Source organism: Anabrus simplex, chromosome 1 (genome assembly GCF_040414725.1).
Source record: "Anabrus simplex isolate iqAnaSimp1 chromosome 1, ASM4041472v1, whole genome shotgun sequence".
In the NCBI taxonomy this organism is placed as follows: Eukaryota; Metazoa; Arthropoda; class Insecta; order Orthoptera; family Tettigoniidae; genus Anabrus; species Anabrus simplex.
The window spans coordinates 1,165,067,750-1,165,087,829 of NC_090265.1; the positions used below are offsets into that span (position 1 = coordinate 1,165,067,750).

Below are 20,080 nucleotides of genomic sequence, written 5' to 3' on the forward strand. Positions count from 1 at the left end.
TTTTGGTTGATTTATAAAGAAAAATAGCACATCATAACACCTTCTGCCAATAGTGAAGTTGTGACATAGAATACCATTTCAAAGATGGCCCCACCTGTTTCTCGAATCTATGCATCTAAAGTTAATCCCTCAATATGTTGCACTGATTTGACCAGCTAATATATTTTATAGTAAAATAAAGCTAAGACATAAGCTTCTGTTATAATCTTGGCAGCAAGTGGGATAGAGCAGTCAACTGAACGTCGAGCTGTCTTTGCCTCAAGCTGTTAACTTTTCACTCATTGCTGTCATAATACAAATTACCCCAAGGGTTAAGTGCTTCTGCAGAAATGGCAACCCCCGTTTCTAAACTTCTTAACCACCTGACTAGTGAACTTCTACACTTAACTATTTCACAGTGGGTTTAAACATATCTATAATATTCGTAAAGTAAATTTTGGATGAATATGGAGCTACTCACGGCAGTACGGGTACTCCTTGCCCGTAGTGATGAAGTATTTGTTCCCAGAAGGCCTGTCTGGAGACTGGGCAAAGAACTCGTCAGCTCTCAGACCCATGATGGCACAGCTGCTAGAGTTATCACGGCAAGAGAAGCAACGACCCTGGAACATCAGTCAGATTGAAAAATATGAAGGAAAAACTAATATAACATGAAATAAATGATTTTTATTTACTTAACTTACAGTTTGTTAAGAAGGAACCCTTTTTTTCAGTGTCAACTAAGTTAATGTAACTTTTAAATATTTCACTCTGTCGAAAACACAAATTATAACACATATAACATACCTTTAAAACAAACACACACTAATGAACAAAGATTGACATGTTTCATTCTGTGAAAACATCCTCAAATTACATCAAATCACTTTCAATCATGGATGTATATGTACAGTACTGTTTACATTGCATAAACTTGTCAATGATTACAAATGGTGATGTTATGAACAAAGTGTTTAAAGAAATGTGTAATTAATTAGTGGGTTAAAAAATCTAAAAGATATAAATAAGAGGAAAGATCAGTGAGGAATAAGGAAACTGTAAAACTGTTGACAGTCCAGTGTTGTTAAATGGTGTTAAAAAAAAAAAAAAACAAACAAACTCTGTTGACAATATAGTGGATAAGTTACTATAAGGTAGATGAATAGGTGTAAGCAAAGAAGAGAGATGAAAAGATTTGGAAAAGGGAGGGAGGGGGGGAATATAAGGTGGAAGGATGGGTTGCGAAAGACCCATCCCTAGGTGAGTAAAACAAACATGTCCGCACGTAGAAATAATGGAGAATCAAGATGGGAGCAGGCAATGTGTTTTATGACGACTCAGATTAGTAGGCGGGACAATAGATAAGAGCATGACGAATCAGGTATCCTCCTTGGCAATTCGTCAAGCAAAGAATGGGAGGGAAACACGTTGCCATAGAGGTTTAGGTGGGATGTCATCTGACCCACGGGTGTGGCTGATAGTGGTGTCATGGGTGGAAGGGATTCCCTCACTATCAGGGGATACCACGATCAGCCAGTTGTCCTTTTTTTTTTTTTTTTGTTAGTTAGTTGTAGTAGTAGAATATTAGTTTTAGTGTAGGGTGGTGATGCTTATGGTCAGGAAATCCGCCTCTGCAGCGCCACCATACAAGTTAGAGTTTGGAGTAAGTAGTTTTATAGAGTTAAGTAGTTTTAAGGGTTAAATAGTAGATATTGTTTGATTAGTGTAGGGTGGCACAGCCCAAGGTCTGGTTATCCACCTGGGGGACACCACTAAATTAGTTAGGGAAGGTAGTTAGTAGTTTTAAGAAACATAGATTAGATATTGTTTGTTTAAAGTTTGTATTTGTTTCTGTGTGTTTTGTTGTCTTTATTGCCTGTAAGCCGATGGTGTATACTAGGGTGGGCAATAAAGAGATATTCTATTTTTATGAACAAAGTGAGACAAATTATGATTGTAGTAGTCCTCCACCATCACCTTAGTAACTTTGAGAAAGCTTTCTGTACTAATCCCAAGCTGTTAATCATTGCTGCTTTATATTAAGTACAGAAAACTTTCTCAATGTTACTAAGGCTACAGTCAAGGATTACTAAAATCAAAATTTGTCTTACTAGTTTATAACATCACCATGCACATTAATTGACAAGTTTATGCAACCTAAGCAATATTATACATACATATGCATAATTTAAAGTGTTTGGAAAGTATCTGAGTAGGTGTGTTCTTGTAGAACAAAACAGGTCATTCTTTGTTGATTAATGTGTGTGCTTTTCTTACAGTTATGTTATAATTAGTGCTTTTAAGAGATGGGAAATCTTTAAAGTTACATCAACTTATAGATCTGTTCTATTCAGGACAGACTGAGAGGCAAAATGAAAAAGAAATTAATAAAATATGTATATGCTACATTAAAGGTTGTCTGTTAGATCAGAGTCTGAGAATATCCCTATGTACCGGTATGTCTTATAGTGTAATACAGTCAAGGTCACAGGAGGAAACAATCAAGGGCAAGATTGGACAGGATGGTTAAAATGATGAGAAAATGAAATTAAATGCATTACCCAGGAATCATTTCATATATCTTGAGCATTCCATCAAGAATGTGAACACAGTCCATTTTTTTACTTGTTTTTATTATTATTTAGTTTGGTATTGAATTTATAGGCCTACAATACTAGAAGAATGCATCTGTCCTTGATGGGCCACTTTCTAATATCATCATTGACTGCAGTTTCAGCAGTTATCATGTTTGGTTTCCACACAACTCTTCACCTGTCATGGTGAGGATCCTGTTTGTGAGTCTGTAGGGGTTCATGCAGTTCAAGACCATAGAAGGCTAGTTGCCTTTTCATATTCATGGTTGTGCCTGATCCTGTAGGTGCCATCCTCTTCTTTTATGGGTCCTAGTATCCTCCACAGAATTTTCCTTTCCTTGAGTTCTAGTTTCCTGTGCAGGTCCTTCCTATTCATCAAGAGACGTTAAGAGGGACAAGGTATGGAGGGTCATTCTACTGAGTTGTAAAGCTTGTGCTTGAGGTTGTTGCAGGTATAAATGCTCCTGTGGGAGTGGAAAGTCCTCTTCACATGATGTGTATGGCCAGGGTCTTACTCTTGTTTGCTGAGATCCATTTCCCTATGTACTTGACTGTACAGAGGTTAAGTATGATGGTGTCTTTTGGTGGGATTGTAGAAGGACGATTACATTTATTATATAACATTCCTTCATTTACCTAATATAGCACAGATATCTATGTTCTTTTTTTGTTTCATGTTTCCTGGAAACCCTCAATAGGCTACATAGGGAATTTGAAATGATATGTACGGTATGGTAACTACAAAATAATTTCTAAGTTGGACCATTCTAATAAAATTTGGTTGAAATATTTCCCGTGTTTTCTTATTATAAGCATATAAACTGACACCCTAACAAAAGAAATTCATATTTGGACTTCAAATAGTCCGAAACACAAAATATATGTCAAAAATAGAATGTAGAAGTAGGCAAACTTTGAATTACAGTTAAGCCTGGAGTGGTCGCATGGGTTTTGTTAATATTAATGGTCGCACTGGGTCTCTCAGACCCATGTTTTTCTCAGTGTTTTACTATTAGATTTTTATACTTTATTTCCAGTTACAATATTATAGGACATTATTTCATTTATTTTAATGCAGTTTATATGACTACAATATTTAACTGTCCTGTTTCTTAACCAAAAAGTATATTTTTATAATTACACTGAAAAATCTTATGTTTTCTGTTAACCTGTGAAAGGTAAAACATGGTAACGGTAAAATGTATTTTACATCATTTTTTTCATTTTTTCCTGCATCTACATGCACAAAGCAACACTTTCATCTATTTTCTACACAGTCTTAATAAAACATATTTTTGAGAATTTCACACTTGAACTATTGGTACAAAAATATGGATTTTTTTAGGTATGTATGAATTTTGTGCCATAATTCATAAAAGAAAAATCAAATTCATTTTAGAAACATCCAAGTACAGGGAAACATCACTTTAATCAATTTCTATGCACATTCTGCAGACAAGTTGTCCATGTTCTCCGCAAATGAAATTTTGGCACTTGGGGCAGATGAAGGATGTCTTCCTGTCTTTGTTTGTTGGGCAGACATGACCAAGACCTTCTTCGTCTTCAGATTCCTCCATGGAACGAATCCAGGCAGAATTAGCTTCATCCATTGTTACACAGAAGAAAAAGTGTACTAATCTAACAATGCAAAGTTTGACAACAAAGACCGACGTTAACAGTCGCACCGGGTCTGCAAGACCCTGAACAGCCTGTATGCGCAAAGTTTCCAAGGCAACTGAGACTGGGCTACTCTGTTTGGTTGGAGGTCAGGAGCCAAGAAGCTATCAAGGATGGCGAAGCGCTCAGTGCATTCCAACAACAGGAACACCAATAAGTATGTCCGCCCGGGTCTCGTAGACCTTTCGCGACCACTCCAAGGTTAAGAACATTCACTGTTTAGATTAATGCTTGTACAGCCCAGAATATTATGTTATGACATGTGAAATGGGACAAACTCCAAGGAAACTGTACAGTTTGTGACGACTTTATTCTGTTTCTCAGAAATTAACCATTACTGACCTAATTTCATCACATTCTGAAGCAAAAGCAGAGCATAATTTTCACAAACTGTAGGCCTAAAGTTTCCCAAGTTCCATGTGTAACAAACAGATGTCCAAGAACAATCAAATCACCACTTAAAATGCTTTGTTACTTTTTGTTAGAGCACACTAGCAGGCAAAATATATCTTGTCCAAAAGAAATCAAATCACCATTTTAAGGGGAGTCATACACTAGCCTTGCCATGTTTAGTTACCACTTGACAAAAATATATTTCCTACATTATTTCAAGTAGGGCATTGAAAATTAATATGGTGATATATAACATCCTGAACTATTGTTTGATATAGTAAATTCAAAATGTAATGTTAAGTAGCCATTTCATATTAACCACATGATAATACAGGAAACCTGATAACTCCTCAAATATGACCTTAATTGTTCTTTTCTTTTTTCTGAATTAAAACTCACAGAATATTGTAGAGAATGGACTAAGATAAAATATCTTAGCGCATTAAAATTAATTTGTCAGATTTTAAAAACAATGTATATAATTTTTACCTATTTAATCATTATATTAAGCCTAAATTTTGTCTCAGTTGCATTATTTTAGTTCATCCACTATAGAATTCATATTTGAACAATTGAGAAAAAATTAATTTAGATCAAATAAATGGTTCTTGTTATATTATGTTTCTTGTTTGAAAAAATAAATTTTTTAGGAAAACGCTTGTAAAGTTGTAATCCACGGTACACCTTAGAAGGCTCCACTGGCATATGTTATACTGTCTGTCTGGATGTTTTTGGATTTTTCTTCCAGTCTGAGCCTTTGCCTAGACCTTCTAGGCTCCAATGTTGAGTTTCTTTCTTAATTTTTTCATCTGAACCTCCCCTTCCCTGGTTGAACTTGTACAAAGCTTCCGGAGTATTCCTCCCAACTTTGATTCCCAATGCAATCAGTACTTGTAGGCTACTGCTAGCTCCATCATTAAAACTGGCCACTGCACTGCAGGTTGCTATTTGAACAATTTTATTACTACTGCATGATGTTTTGGGACATATGGACCAAAATTTCCAGTTTAAGACTCATTTGCATTTTGGTTTCTCCCTTTTAGACATCTTCTCTATAACTCTGTTTTGCTAAGATCTTTGAAAACAGGCTGTATGGTGTCCATTACAGGTTTGGCAATGGGATGTGGGTGTTTGTTGTAAGTACTAACTGCCCCCTCTGATTCAGCTTGTCGATAGCTACACCAGGATTTTGAGCCATTGGGACAAAAGGTGACGTAACTTCTGGTCCGTTTCCTCGCTGATGAAGGATACTAGTTACCTCAGCAATAATATTGCCATTATCACCTCTCTCTTGATTGGAAAAGCGATTTTCAGCAAATCTTCTCTATCTCCGTCTTATTATATTATTATATTCTTATATTATTATATTCTTATATTATTAAATTCTTATATTATTATATTACCATATTCCTTTTCTAAACACCATGTAATGGAAAGTTTCAAAACAAACTGCTACTACTGCCAAGGAGAACACAACAGAAACCTTGGAAATAGAAGCTCAAAGCTCTCCGCTCTCAAAGACAACTCACTAAACCATGGATAGAGGCATGGCCTATGCATATACTATCCATGCAGCCAGTGTTATAAGAAATTGATGAAAAGAGAAACCATACAACTGCCTGCTGCTGTACATTTGCATCCAATGCCACATTGCAATGTGCAAGGTATTACTAAAATGTAAATATCTCTAAAACTATGAGGAATTTTTACATAAAACTGTGTATGTATATTTAGAAAGCCACAACCTTTTGTCTCAAATTTTCTTTAAATGGCATATTTTAGCATGGTCTACTGTACAACCCTCCTTAAACGTTTTGTTAGAGCTGGAATATCAGCAGGTCTACTAAAAGAATGTAATGTACAAAAGCATTAAAATCACCACTCTAAAGGATCTGTTACTATCTTGTTTGAGCTGGTTTGTGTTGCTGGTACCAGTGAGTATACTGAATGACTGCAGAAAATCAAAGACAGTAGAAGAGAATCAAGTACTGTTACTGATGACTTACCTGCAGAAAGCGCTGGTAGGAATCGCACTGGTGTGCCACATATGGGCATTCTCCGTTGATGGAGTCTGTGAAGAGCTTGATGGCACGAATGTGGTTGCAAGCCACGAGAACACGACTAGCCTCTTCCAGGCCTTCTTTGATGAGAGTCAGTGGCAATGGGGTCTCTGTGAGGTCACATCCAGGCTGCTCCTTGCCGTTGTTTGGGTAGAAGTCCACGTGACCACAGGGCTGGCTCATCCCATATCCTAAAGGCAAACAAAGTGTCCTTACTCACATTGTAACAAATCCAGGTATACATCCTGTGACAATAAAGTTCGGTGAATGAAGTCAGAACGGTCGATCCGGCAACACTGGCGATACGCAATGCTGCACCTGCGTAGCAGCAGGTTTTGACCACCTGCCCCCAGCATTGTTCAGTTGAGCATCGGGTGTGTGCCGTGTAAGACCTATCTGACACAGTGCTTGTTTAGTGCGTTGGTTCTGAACTGTGAACAGGAACATGAATGACCAAAAGATCAATGTACAGTTTTGTTTTAAGCTTGGCAACACACCGAAAGAAACGCATGCGATGCTGGTACGTGTTTATGAAGATCAAGCACTGTCCTTGAAGTGTGTGTACGAGAGGTTCGCTCGTTTTCGAGGAGCCCGGGAAAGTGTTTCTGACAACCCCTGTAGCGGAAGACCAGTGGCCGCCGTCTGTGATGAAAACATTGAGAAGGTTAGGACATTAATCACGAACAATCGGCGATTAACTGTGCGCATGATAGCAGATGAACTGCAGATTAACCATGAATCCACTCACCCACACACAGCCAATATCGTCAAACAGTTCATGGCAAAAAAGGGGGTGGTGCAACTTGAACATCCCCCATATTCGCCAGATCTCAATCCTCCAGACTTCTTCCTATTTCCATTACTCAAACTCACTTTGAAAGGAAAGAGATTTGATGATATTTCTGACATCCAACGAAACGTGGTGAGGCTTTTGAACACCATCCCAAAGGAAGCCTTCTTGCAAAGTTTCCAGGACATGTGTTGCCGATCTCAGCAGTGCATAGTTATGGGAGGGGACTACTTCGAAGGACAGTAAGGTCACTATCATGCATTGTTCATCTGTGCTGATAGTACAGGACTATTCACCAAACTTTATTGTCACAGGTTGTAATGACATAGGCTATTTTTGAGTGGGGATCATATGATTATCCCTATATCTAACATCTGATTACCTCACTGTTATACCCCACTTCCCCATCAAACTAGAATGTCTCACAGAAACATCAAATGAGAATTATTCATTTCCAGAGAGCACTTTGTTAACTTACCGAGTAGGAAGATGGACTTTCCATCTGTGTGGATGACATCCACCAGTTTAGCATCAGTTGGATCAAGACGTACCATAGGAGGCAAACCTTGGAAGTATGGCTCAGCAGGATCCAGCCCTGTTATACGTCCCAAACCTTCAATGCGCTCACCGGCGTACCCTGCTGTGTGAGCTCCAAGACTATGGCCAATCATGTGGACATCTGCCGGGTCCAGCCCGAAGTGTTTCTGTTGACAATGACAAGCATGTCATAAGATGCGATCAAGATTGTATGTCCAGACACGAAGAACTACTGCTAACAGATCTGAAAACAGCCGCCATGCCATTATAGATTGAACGCATGTACTGTAATTTCTTTAGGGTGCAGTGAATTACCATGAATCTGATGGTTTATTATGTAAACTTCTTTCAGTGCTATCATAGGAAGATGTTATTGGTGACTGTAGCATTTTTGTTTGATATTCAGAGTTTAGAATCAAAATCTGCCAAAAATTTTACTAGTACTCAGTAACATCATGTAGCATCTTTGAGATTAACTTATAAGTTGAGCTTTTTATTATTCTGTAAAGGTGAAAGAACACATTTTATGTACAAAATGATATAATTTCTTAAAGGTGAAAGAACACATTTTATGTACAAAATGACATAATTTCTTAAAGGTGAAAGAACACATTTTATGTACAAAATGACATAATTTCTTAAAGGTGAAAGAACACATTTTATGTACAAAATGACATAATTTCTTAAAGGTGAAAGAACACATTTTATGTACAAAATGACATAATTTCTTAAAGGTGAAAGAACACATTTTATGTACAAAATGACATAATTTCTTAAAGGTGAAAGAACACATTTTATGTACAAAATGACATAATTTCTTAAAGATGAAAGAACACATTTTATGTACAAAATGACATAATTTCTTAAAGGTGAAAGAACACATTTTATGTACAAAATGATATAATTTCTTAAAGGTGAAAGAACACATTTTATGTACAAAATGACATAATTTCTTAAAGGTGAAAGAACACATTTTATGTACAAAATGATATAATTTCTTAAAGGTGAAAGAACACATTTTATGTACAAAATGACATAATTTCTTAAAGGTGAAAGAACACATTTTATGTACAAAATGATATAATTTCTTAAAGGTGAAAGAACACATTTTATGTACAAAATGACATAATTTCTTGTCTATCCTTGAAAAGGAAAGGTGGCAGGGTGACCATCATGTAATTTTATGTTGCCCTGCCTGTCCAATTGGTTTTCCATTTTGTCCTGTTTTCCAAACATTTTTACAAATTAGAGAAAAATGTATAATATTTTGATAGCAGGTGGGTATATAAAGTTTAATAACCATGTACTGTACATATGTAAACTGTTGGGAAAGAGCAAGAAAATGAGTTCTTCTGAAACTCCACCTTTTCACTTTGTTTCCTTGAGTCTTTTCTAGTTATCTTGATTACATTTTGAGTTATAACTTACAAAGACAGAGAATATTACTACTTCATCATACCAATTTTTAATTTAATAGTTTTGTTATTGAGAATAATAATATTCATATTGAACTTAATTTATAGTGCTGAAGATGTTTTTGAGTAAAATTAAAAATTGTATAAAGACTTTAGCTCCTTATACTTGCAAGTACAATATTAAAATGAAAATAAATTACTTAAATCGTTTTTATGGTACACAAGAACCTCGTTTATCCGGATTAAGTGGGACCGGAACTGATCTGGATAATCGAAAATCCGGATAATCCGGAAAAATAAAAAAATAAAAATAAAAATAGAGTACATATTATATAATCTATTAACATAAGTTGCACAGTAATACCTGTTTTCTATTGTACAAAAAAAAAAGAACACTTTTCGTACATTTACGACTCTGTTTTATACACTAAAATAACGTGTGTTTTCAAAATCAAAATCAAAATCTCTTTATTTGCAAATGAGGTGTCTACCTCGGTGGCAAATGGTACACTAAAATACATTGTCAAGCACTAAATTTTAAATTAACAGGAGACGAAGAAAATTTTCCTAGAATACAATATTATACAATTTACGCTAATAATTTTTTCTATTAAACACACACATCATCCTTAATAAATTTATATTGTTTACAAAATTCTACTTATAATATCTTACAAACATAGTCAACTCATACACAGTACGGTATGTGAAATTACTTCTAATAATACTATACAACTGGTATAAGATTAAAATTAACACTGAATTTATTTACATATTTATATTTTACCCATTTTGGAACCTAAGTAGCATAACGACCTGCTGCGTCTTAACCAGAGCCCCTTTTGCCACCACTTTTCAGAGTTCCTGAAGGGCCTTCTCAGCTACCGTAGCGGTCCCAGGGCCCTCGAAGTCCCCACTGTACTTCACCCCTACAGGCAGTCCCCTACTTGGGCTGTCCAAACTCCTTAGACCAGGGGATGGAATTAATTTAATCACACACATTTATTATTTACAATATCCTGCACTGGTCGAATGCCCTCTAACATTTAATTTATTATCTCTGTTGTTGTTTATTCTCTTCTTGAATATCTGTACAGATTTTGGAAAAGGATCAAACACTACCCCTGGTAAACTGTTCCACTCCTTCACGCCCTTCCCAATGAAAGAAAATTTACCCCAATCGCTTCTACTAAAATTCCTTCTAATTTTGTACTTGTGGTCAGTTCTACCAATATAATTATTTTCCAACCGAAGCCTCTCACGGATATCTCCCCATGCTTCTTCTCCTGTATAGGCTCTATATAATCCTATAAGTCTAGTTTTCTCCCTTCTCTTACTTAAAGTTTCCCACCCAAGTTCCTTTAACATTTCTGATACACTACTCTTTCTCCTGAAATCCCCTGTTACAAACCTTGCTGCTTTCCTCTGCACACCATCTAGTTCTTTTATTAGGTATTCTTCTTTTTCCTGTTGTATAGCGTTTGCACGCAGACGATCACGAAGATGTTTTATTAACATCAGTTCTGCGGTGTGGTTTCAGTCAAGGATTCTAAATAGGTCATCAGTTTGTCCAGCTGCATTGTTACCTCACCATGAGTCATTGTTTCTTCTGATGCAGCGCCGGTTTCATTTTCGAATTCACCATCAGTGAATTAGTACTGCGTTGTATTCAGAAGAGCGTGGGTTCGAATCCCACCTTGGCCATCCTGGGAATGGTTTTCTACGGTTTCCCATTCTCAATTCCAGACGAATCCCGGGACGGTACCTTTGATAGACCGTGGCCGAATTACTTCCAAACCCTGTCCTTAACTATCCTTGTCGGAAAAGACAGTCAAGAAGAATCGACCCCGTAAAAGAAATACTGTACAAATAAAAACAAATTTTTATTATTTTCGATCCGGATAAACCGGAGATCCGGATTAATGAAGGCCGGATAAACGAGGTTCTTGTGTACGTTCTGAAATATGGTCATTTTGAGTGTTGAGTAATAATGTAATACGTAGGTGATTTACTTTGTGGGAAATGGTGATAGTAGGACCATGTAAACTAGTTTTCTCAGACTTATTTGTGCATTTTTATGATGTCCTGTGTTTGCATTTTTTATTGTCCTGGCCCTCCCCTCCAAATAACTCCAACTCCAACACTGCCATGGGGACATACTCAGCACAAATAATATTTGTTGACAGAGACTTACGGTCTGTGATTACATCAACATTTTCTAGCACAAATAATGTCTGTTGACAAAAATAAGATAGTTGAGGTCTGTGGTCCTGTCAACATATCATCATCATCATCATCTGTTTACCCTCCAGGTAATTACTTAGCGAGGGATCCAACCTCTACCGCCTCAAGGGCAGTGTCCTGGAGCTTCAGACACTTGGTCGGGGGATACAACTGGGGAGTATGACCAGTACCTCGCCCAGGCGGCCTCACCTGCTATGCTGAACAGGGGCCTTGTGGAGGGATGGGAAGATTGGAAGGGATAGGCAAAGAAGAGGGAAGGAAGCGGCCGTGGCCTTAAGTTAGGTACCATCCCGGCATTCGCCTGGAGGAGAAGTGGGAAACCACGGAAAACCACTTCCAGGATGGCTGAGATGGGAATCGAACCCACCTCTACTCAGTTGACCTCCCGAGGCTGAGTGGACCCCGTTCCAGCCCTCGTACCACTTTTCAAATTTCGTGGCAGAGCCGGGAATCGAACCCGGGCCTCCGGGGGTGGCAGCTAATCACGCTAACCACTACACCACAGAGGCGGACCCTGTCAACATATTCATCACAATAATGTCTGTTGACAGTAATAAGGTCATGACCATTTGGACATATTTAACATGAAGAAGTTATGGTGACAGAAATAAGACAAAGTGTGCGTATGTTCAGCACAAAGAGCCTATGTTGACAAAATTATCAAGGATTTATCAACCTTCTTAAGACTGTAAACACCCTTCATAACCCCCTCCCTTATATGTAATATTAAGTATCTGAGAACCATTGAGGTTATTGAGATCCTTGAGCTTTGATGTTACTCAGAATTTCAGTGATGTCAAGGGATAAGCTATGCATAAAGATTCCTGGAATATTAATCAGTTAATCATGATCATGCTCTGTTCTTAAGATACTTCATGAGAAATATTTCTTTCACAGGTAAGGTAGGTCATCTCAAACATAGTCAAATAGCGAGCTCGATAGCTGCAGTCGCTTAAGTGCGGCCAGTATCCAGTAATCGGGAGATCGTGGGTTCGAGCCCCACTGTCGCCAGCCCTGAAGATGGTTTTCCGTGGTTTTCCATTTTCACACCAGGGAAATGCCGGGGCTGTACCTTAATTAAGGCCACGGCCGCTTCCTTCCACTTCCTAGGCCTTTCCCGTCCCATCGTCGCCATAAGACATATCTGTGTCGGTGCGACGTAAAGTAAATAGCAAAAAAACAAAACATAGTCAAATATTTTAGAGAAACACACCACGGTACATGAAACGTTTGTATCTCCTGTTGCTGGAAAGACTATAAATTTTTCCTTTTGCAAAGAAATATTTTAGCCCTAATGAGTTCTGGAGACGTATTACTTCAAGTTTCACAAGAGCAGCTGTATCATTCTCTTGAATAACCTTGATATTTCTGGCGAAGTCCGCATTGAATTGAAAGGGGTTGTATACCATGTTCTAGGATGTGTTGCCGTTCACTGTCACTTCTGTAGAAAGAAATATTTCTAATTTGAAATGAAATGCAAATATAATTTCATTTCATTGTGATTTGTTCACCCTGAACACAGGCCTCAGGAGTGTTCGTACTTGCGAGCACTTGTTTACCTTCATAAGAAGTACTCCTAATCCCATTTAAAGAACACCTTGGTGCTCGTGAGCGCCAGGTTGAGAACGCCTTATGTATGTACTACTTTTTTTTGTTTTATTATGAACGCTTGTTTAAGCAATTTTATATTTTTTAATTTTATGTGGCTATTGCTAGTCTGGTGCAGCCCTTATAAGGCAGACTGTCCGCATGGTAAATTTCGTTTTACTGTGGTGGAGGATAGTGTTGCATGATGAGGAGTGTGATTTGCAGAAATGTTGGGGACAGCACCAACACCCAGTCCACCGAGCATGGAAATTTTACGATAAAAATCCATCAACTAAGCTGAGAATCGAACCCGAGATAAGAGGATCGAACGCTGAGATACTTTCTGCTCAGCCATGGAACAAGTCACTAATGTGAATAATCAGGAAATACACATAAAATCATGATTTCTAAGCTTTCTGAATATAAGCACTTACTTGATTTACAATGAATTAAGCATTAAAGTACCTGCAAGTAATTAACAAAGTAGGCCAGCTCCAGTCCCACTAGCCGTGTATTGGCTGTAGCCTGAGTGTACAGAGGCAATGATCCTCCTGCCCAATCCACGAGTATAACATTCCAGTCTGCGTGCCTTACCAGCTCTCGTCGCATCTCCTGCAATAGAAAGTTCTTGTGTAAGGCTCAGATAACAATTTCCATGTTTTGTACTCTCTAGACCTATACTGCATTCAAATAATCCCCTGAGTTTCTACAATATCATGCAATGTATAAATCAGAAATGATAAGGAAGATAACAAGAAATATGAAATAAAAGTTAATCACACGGCTCAGAAACTCATACTACCACCTCAACGAACTCCGGTTATATCGAAGAGAGCCCTTAAGTAAATGAGGTTTTTGAGTACATTGAGAGGTAAGTCCAAATACAATATTTTATACTGAGCAGTCTATCCGTATTGATGATCATAATGACAATGAAATGGTATGGCTTTTAATGCCGGGAGTGTCCGAGGACAAGTTCGGCTCGCCAGATGCAGGTCTTTTGATTTGACACCCGTAGGCGACCTGCGCATCGTGATGAGGATGAAATGATGAGGATGACGACACATACACCCAGCCCCTGTGCCAGGCGGAATTAACCAATTATGGTTGAAATTCCCGACCCTGACGAGAATCGAACCCGGGACCCCTGTGACCAAAGGCCAGCATGCTAGCTATTTAGCCATGGAGCCGCACGATGATCATAATCATCTGACGAATGACCCACTGAACTCTGTGACGTAGAGAGCTTCGCCAACGAGATATATGGGAACATGGTACAACGGTTGTTTTACTGAAACATAGACCAATGTGTAGAAATGGAACACGTATGTATTGGAGAGCAAAACGGCCCCATACTGAGATAATTTGAGAAAGTCTATCGTTTAGGCACCTGTCCCTATACTGAACAAGTTTCTCCATATCCTCTGCAATGAAGGAGTCGGATTGCTGATTGAACCACTCTTACACAGCAGTTCTTCAGCAGACCAAAATAAATGACTGTCGTAAGGGGTGCGATCTTGACTGTAAGGCAGGTGATCCATAAGGCGGTAGGTAGCCAAAACAGCGCCAACTCTCCATCGTTGCGTTGGCAGTGCGTGGACGAGCGTTACCGAGGAGTACAGTTTTCCCGGTCAAAGCACTATCTTTGCAAATGAACTGAATACGCCGTATTCATTTGGACGTAACCATTAAACACGAATGCTCCTTCAACATTTTCCTTTACCTAGAGGACGCGAGCCTCAGACCGACCACGTTCTGAGTTATTCTTACAAACACCATGGTCAATTGGATCCCTCACTGCGCTAAGGAGCTAGCTAGAGGGACGCATCAAGTCGGCCGTGCAAACACTAAACCATGCAGGGCCGTCACCCGTGAGTTATTTGCAGTGTTGCCAACTCTGTCTAGGTTTCAATTGAACAACCCTTAAATTTTCCCATTTCTAGTTAAGTTCATTCCTCCCCCTGTGGGTGCGAACGGTAGAATACATCCATGGTATCTCCCTTCTGTCGTAAAATGCTGTTAAAAGGGGGATCACGGGCTCTCAACTTGGGAATGTCGGTTGGTGACCGCGAATCCCCTAGCTGAGTCTGACAATGCGTCCACTTACTTGTGTCAGATTCGTCACTTTCATATTTCCTATCCGACCACCATTGGTCAACTCTTGTTTTCTTCCGCCCAGATGATATTAGGTTTGCGAGGCCTAGCGAATCTTTCATTTTTACGCTCTTCGTCGCCATTCCCTTCCTTTTGCCGATAGCTTCATTCTTCGAAGTGTCGGACCTCGTCCTTTTTTTCACCTCTGATTTGTGTTAAGAGGGAATCGTTGCCCAGTTTTACGTCCTATTAAAACAGTTATCACCACCACTAATGAGTTAATTTGAGGTTCTTATTGCATGCGGGCGGGTAGCTCTGTGTTATCAATAACATGTGTTAGTATATAAAATACTGGTAGTATCTTACCTTGACCCAGTTGCTGAGTGGTGTGTCAATAAAGCCGTGGATGATGAACTTGGTAGGCTTCTTGGGATCGAAATTGGACTTGCGAATGCTGTGGTCATTCCTGACCCGCAGGACCTGACCCTGAAATGGACATCCATCATGAGTTGTATTCCAAAATATTTTACTTGTCAGAGAGAAAATTGATAGTCTATATCTACACGTTCTTTATAGCTAAATTAGGAAAATTAATAGTTCTATCACTGCAATTGAAGTACTCGTGCCTCCCGCTTTCACGCAGCTCGTGAGAAGTAGGGCTACAAGACAAAAGTTGAATCTCAGCCGAGTCCAACAACAACAACAACAACAACAACATCAACAAAACAATGACAAATAATAACAACAAACACAACTTACTTGAGCAAGACACCGTTATTGACGCATTTGGTTAAATTATATTATTTTCCGAACCAACAGTATTAGTGTAGTAGTTAGTGTGATTAGCTGCCACCCCCGGAAGCCCAGGTTCGATTCCTGGCTCTGCCACAAAATTTGAAAAGTGGTGCTAGGGCTGGAACGGTCCACTCAGCCTCGGGAGGCCAACTGAGTAGAGGGGGTTCAATTCCCTCCTCAGCCATCCTCGAAGTGGTTTTCCGTGGTCTCCGAGTTCTCCTCCAGGCAAATGCCGGGATGGTACCTAACTTAAGGCAACGGCCGCTTCCTTCCCTCTTCCTTTTCTAACCCTTCCAATCTTCCCATCCCCCACCAAGCCCCCTGTTCAGCACAGCAGGTGAGGCCGCCTGGGCGAAATTCTGGTCATCCTCCCCAGTTTTATCCCCACCCAAAGTCTCAAGCTCCAGGACACTGCCGTTGAGGCCAAAGACTTTAATATTACTTGTTGAAGTGGTAGAGGTGGGATCCCTCGCTGAGTCCGAGGGAATAACCAACCCTGGAGGGTAAGCAAATTAAGAAGAAGAAGAAGAAGAAGAAGAAGGTAATTCATCCATTCAGTTATGTAGGATAGATAGATACTTCCACTGAATTATAATTCAAAACAATTACATTCTGTAGGGTAGATACAGTAGATGCTTAAAGTGAATTGAATCAATCTTCCAGATGTGACGGGTAGGAATGTCCGACTCATTGGCTGAATGGTCAGCGTTGAGGCTTTCGGTTCAGAGGGTCCCGGGTTCGATTCCCGGCGGGGTCGGGGATTTTAATCGCCTTTGATTAATTCTTCTGGCCCGGGGACTGGGTGTTCGTGTTTGTCCCAATACTTTCGTCTTCATATTCAGACAACGTACTACACTACCAACCACCACAGAAATACGGAATAGTGAATGCATCCTTCCATATAGGGTTAACGTCAGGAAGGGTCGTAAAACATGACCAAATCCACATGTGCGACACAGATCGCACCCGCGACCCCGCAGGTGTGGGAAAAGCGGTATAAAAAAGAAAGAAAGATATGACGAGTAGAAAGGTGCTTAATTAAATTAAATCATTCAAACATTTTTGGTATACCTTGGAGCAATGGAAGAGGTTGAGGTAGAGATGATTGACCCTTTGTATATACAATGAAAAACTTATTGGAATGGAACAGCTGTCCTTAATGGTAGTTATTCGTTGTACTTACGTTCATAGGATAGTGATGAGTTAGCTTTCGACACATTGAAGAATTCCTGAAACCTAAACCCTTTGCACATTTTGAAACAAACAGACATTTCACATTTAAATGCCAGCAATCCCAGCAATCAGTAAATGTATCCCAATATAATGAATGAATTCACCTCTTTCTGGAAGGGCGTTAAGATGATCCGCACGCGGCTGTGAGCTTGCATCCGGAAGATAGTGGGTTAGAATTCTACTATCGGCAGCCCTGAAGATAATAATAATTTCGTGTGGCTATTTCTAGCCGTGCAGCCCTTGTAAGGCATACCCTCCGATGAGGGTGGGCGGCATCTATCATGTGTAGGTAACTGCGTGTTATTGTGGTGGAGGATAGTGTTATGTGTGGTGTGTGAGTTACAGGGATGTTGGGGACAGTACAAACACCCAGCCCCCGGGCCACTGGAATTAACCAATGAAGATTAAAATCCCCGACCTGGCCGTGAATCGAACCCGGGACCCTCTGAACCGAAGACCAGTACATTGACCATTCAGCCAACGAGTCGGACGTCCTGAAGATAGTTTTCCGTGGTTTCTCATTTTCACATCAGGCAAATGCTGGGGCTGTACTTTAATTAAGGCCACGGACGCTTCCTTCCAACTCCTAGGCCTTTCCTATCACATTGTCGCCATAAGACCTATCTGTGTCGGTGCAACGTAAAGCCACTGGCAAGAAAAAAAAGATGATTTGCGTTAAGATCTCGTCTGAGTAAAATGACATGCAATAGAAAGTTTTAACATCCGCTATAACTACTGACGGTTTTAACAAACGGCCTTCGTTGCCAAGGCGACTGCTGTCGAGTCATATGGCCTGCAGATATTCGAATTCCAAATGGTCTGCGTAACGGTGTCCTGTCGTGAACGGGTCCGCAGACTCTCATATCAGCCAGCTCCTCATTTGGTCTCATAAGGCTGAGTGGACGCCATTCCAGCCCTCATCACAAAAGTAAAATTCTTTGACTGGTTAGGGATATATATATATTTATTTATTTATTTATTTATTTATTTATTTATTTATTTATTTAGTCAATCAATTCTTTACAGAGTTATCTTCCTTTATTAGACTCTAAGTAATAGGGAATAAACGAATCAAAACAAGCTTAAGTAACTATTTAAACAAGATAAGGAGTGGGACCGTCAACTTGGTCCTTAACACAAAATAAATAGAAATTCTTAAGACCCGGCAGCCGGCAACGTTGGCAAATGATCTATATAAAAAAAAATGATACGAAACCTGTCATTTAGGTTACGTATCAAAATAACAAACAGGCAATCTCGTTATATTAGCAAGCTAACACTGGTCAGGAATCGAACATAGGTTTATAGGTAAGAAGCAGTCACGTTATCCCTTTATCACGGCATTAAAGAAATTCGTGATAAAAAATTCCTGCACCTCAGCTCTTGTTAACTCTGTCAACTGGTTTTAAGCAAGTAACATTATTCTTTACTCGCCGGTTTTAGTGACAAAATCGGTCAGACGTTGGCCTTCTATCCCTCAGATAGTTGTGAACTCGGCTGAAGTCAGTCGTACATGCAATAATTCTGTGTCGTTAGCTTCTACCAAGTTAAGGAACTACCGCGAGACAAAAGTTGGCGTGCGTTAAAACAGCAGTTTTAACAAAGGTATATATAAAAAAAATCTAGAACCGGTTTCAGTTAATTCTATGTCATTATTAACTCAGACGAGATTTTAGTCCAGATTAACCTGACGTCTTTTCAAAAGGATGGATAACATTCAAAGAGAAGTTCATTAATTATAATCTTGAGACACATTTTCTGATTGTGGATAGCATTCTGATGTGTACATTTCCAAATGTATGTTTATTTCAGCAAGACAAGGAGTATTGATCTGTTGTGTCTGATTAATGAAAGAATAGCTCTGAATTTTTATTGCGTGAAATAATTCAGAGGTTTCTGGGTTAAAATAAAGAAGTACTTGGAAGTAAAAAAAAACTCGTGTCCTCATCCCGAGGGGTTGCAGCTCTTTTCAGGCACACCCCCATTGGAGGTGAGCTGCATGTACCATTTCAACCACATACCAGCCCTCCTGCCATTCTTAAATTTCTGGCAGTACCGGGAATCGAACCCGGGCCCCCAAGGACGGCAGCTAATAACACTAACCGTTACGCTATGGAGGCGGACACTTGGAAGTAATCATCGCTAATCAGTAATCACACTTGTATTATGCAATGCACCTTCTCTCGGCATTGCTCGTTGGGTTGCCTACAAAGTAGGGGTCAGCAGTAGGCTACTCGCATAGCATGCAGTATCAGAGTTACCTGAACTCTTGTTGGTTAGTACGAAGTTCATGCAACTAAATGTTCATTTTCCAATTACCTTTAACAGAAAGTATAATCGGTAAGAAATGTGTTAGGTTTATAAATAGTTGAATGAAGCATCCTTGGTGTCATATTACAACTCACTGATCATAAATTGCAGACATAATTACCTCAGTAGGGTTGCGGCGCGTGTAGAGAACGAACTTAGTATCAATCACCTCCCTGGGCAGAGGAAACACATTGAAAGGCCGGTAGATGAGGTGATACCACTCCCTCGTCACATTGAGGCAGCCTAACTCATCGTAACACCGTGTCTCGTTCTCAACTGGAACAACAGTAGTTTGTATTACTGTAGTGTTTAATAAAGGCAGACATTCAGGAAATCAGTACAAGTTGCTCATGAAAGAGGTGATTTAGCCTA

At 39.3% G+C, this 20,080-nt stretch overlaps 1 protein-coding gene across 1 annotated transcript in view; it reads right to left on the reverse strand.

Moving 5' to 3' along the window:
• The window catches only part of LOC136877143 (pancreatic triacylglycerol lipase), an 80,784-nt gene that overhangs the window by 17,967 nt on the left and 42,737 nt on the right, over positions 1 to 20,080 (reverse strand). The window contains exons 3-8 of the mRNA XM_067150958.2: positions 19,830 to 19,984; positions 15,737 to 15,856; positions 13,742 to 13,888; positions 7,972 to 8,197; positions 6,650 to 6,894; positions 461 to 602 (exon numbers count right to left, since the gene is read on the reverse strand). Coding sequence (XP_067007059.1) covers positions 461 to 602; positions 6,650 to 6,894; positions 7,972 to 8,197; positions 13,742 to 13,888; positions 15,737 to 15,856; positions 19,830 to 19,984 — 1,035 coding nt within the window. The remainder of the gene's footprint in view (positions 1 to 460; positions 603 to 6,649; positions 6,895 to 7,971; positions 8,198 to 13,741; positions 13,889 to 15,736; positions 15,857 to 19,829; positions 19,985 to 20,080) is intronic.